This window comes from Entamoeba histolytica, genomic scaffold (genome assembly GCF_000208925.1).
Source record: "Entamoeba histolytica HM-1:IMSS scf_1104750517949 genomic scaffold, whole genome shotgun sequence".
NCBI classification, from domain to species: domain Eukaryota; phylum Evosea; order Mastigamoebida; family Endamoebidae; genus Entamoeba; species Entamoeba histolytica.
The window spans coordinates 1-1,628 of record NW_001915790.1 but is presented as its reverse complement, the minus strand read 5'-3'; the positions used below and the strand labels follow the sequence as shown (position 1 = coordinate 1,628).

The window sequence follows — 1,628 nt, the reverse complement described above, 5'->3', positions numbered from 1 at the left end:
AATTATTATATTATAATAATCTATTTATAGTATAAAATAACAAAATTTAACAAAAGATTCAAAATAATAAAAATTAAAGAAACTATAATCATCACAAATAATCTCATATTGTTATTCTTCATACTCATTTATGTTAATATTTTATATTATATTATTGTCTATTTGTATTCATGCTAAAGCTATGATTGCAATCAATCAGGAAATACATTTGATGGTGGATTTAATGATAACTTTCTTACACTATGCAAATCAACTAATAATGATTATTCATATCATTTTACGAGTAACTTCATTTATTCTTTAACTAAACCTATGGAATGTAAAAGTACATATTTTAATGGTACTTTTACAATGACAAGTTTAAAGGATTATTGGAATGCAAAGAATTTTTATATTCAACAAGATTCTCAAATTACATTAGATGGTTATTTTCATACAAGAGAAGAATTTAACATTGGAAAAAATTCTACAATAATTTGGAATGGCAGTGTGTCATTTGAACGACTAATTAAATTTGAAACAACTCCATCATTAAATCAACCTCAATTAATTATTTGGAATAGTAATAGGATACATCTTTACAAACCAACTACAACACCAACATATAAAGGATTTGAAATTATAAATCCAGGTGGTAATGATCAATGTTTTGATGTGATGTCATTTAATAATAACAATGCACTTGATTTTGATAAAAAATCAGATAATCATTATTTACCAAAAGACTTTGATAAAGGACTTGGTATGAAAGATGGTACAGCATATTTATTATCAAATAAGAGGTTAATGAGATTTTGTCCAAATGGAATTGATTTAGATAAAAATGTTATTTGTACAATGATTGGTACTGATTATTCACCATCATATTCAGGAAGAGGTGATTATATATTTAATTATCCACATTGTCCATGTGATGATAATAGAACTGAATGTACTCTTAATATTAAAACAAGTTTAACAACAGTAAACTTTAACATGGCTAATATCAGCAATACAATTCTTCATATTGACCATAACATTTTATTAAATAACTTTGAGTATGCTAAACAAATTAATGTTGATGATAATGTTAAATTATCAATAAATGGGGGTTCACCAATCAAAGAGTACAAACAAATGCTAAAAATTAATAATTTTGAAATTACGAATATTAGAAAACCAAGTATTATAGCACGATTTAAATACAATTCAGAAACAAATACATTAGAAATTGATGGAAATAACCACATAAAACATTTATCAAATCAATCAAATAAACCATTCAATTTAATTATAAATGGTGATCTCACTTGTAATTCTTTTGTTAGTGATTGTATTTATTATTTCACTACTTCTTCTATATCAACAACACTAACTATTAATGGTAATGGTAATAATAATATTATGATAATTGATGAAAGTATAACACTAATTAATCCATTTCAAAATTGTGTTGTTTTAACTGGTAAATCAAATGAAGCATTTAAATGTATTAAATGTAAAAGTGGATATTCTCTTAATTCAAACAATAAATGTCAAGAAAATTCACATTGTACTAAATTAAATAATCAAAACCATTGTATTGAATGTGAATATGGATATTATCTTGATTCAACACAAGTATGTACTATGTATATAAATGGATGTAT

At 23.7% G+C, this 1,628-nt stretch overlaps 1 protein-coding gene across 1 annotated transcript; it reads left to right on the top strand.

Annotated features, from left to right (window-relative positions):
- Positions 1 to 312: 312 nt before the first annotated feature.
- On the top strand, positions 313 to 1,543 carry EHI_109470 (uncharacterized protein; the record flags this gene model as incomplete). The annotated part of the gene is made up of 2 exons (XM_001914494.1): positions 313 to 1,429; positions 1,485 to 1,543. 2 exons carry the CDS (start codon positions 313 to 315, stop codon positions 1,541 to 1,543), a joined length of 1,176 nt encoding a protein of 391 aa, XP_001914529.1.
- Positions 1,544 to 1,628: the final 85 nt, after the last annotated feature.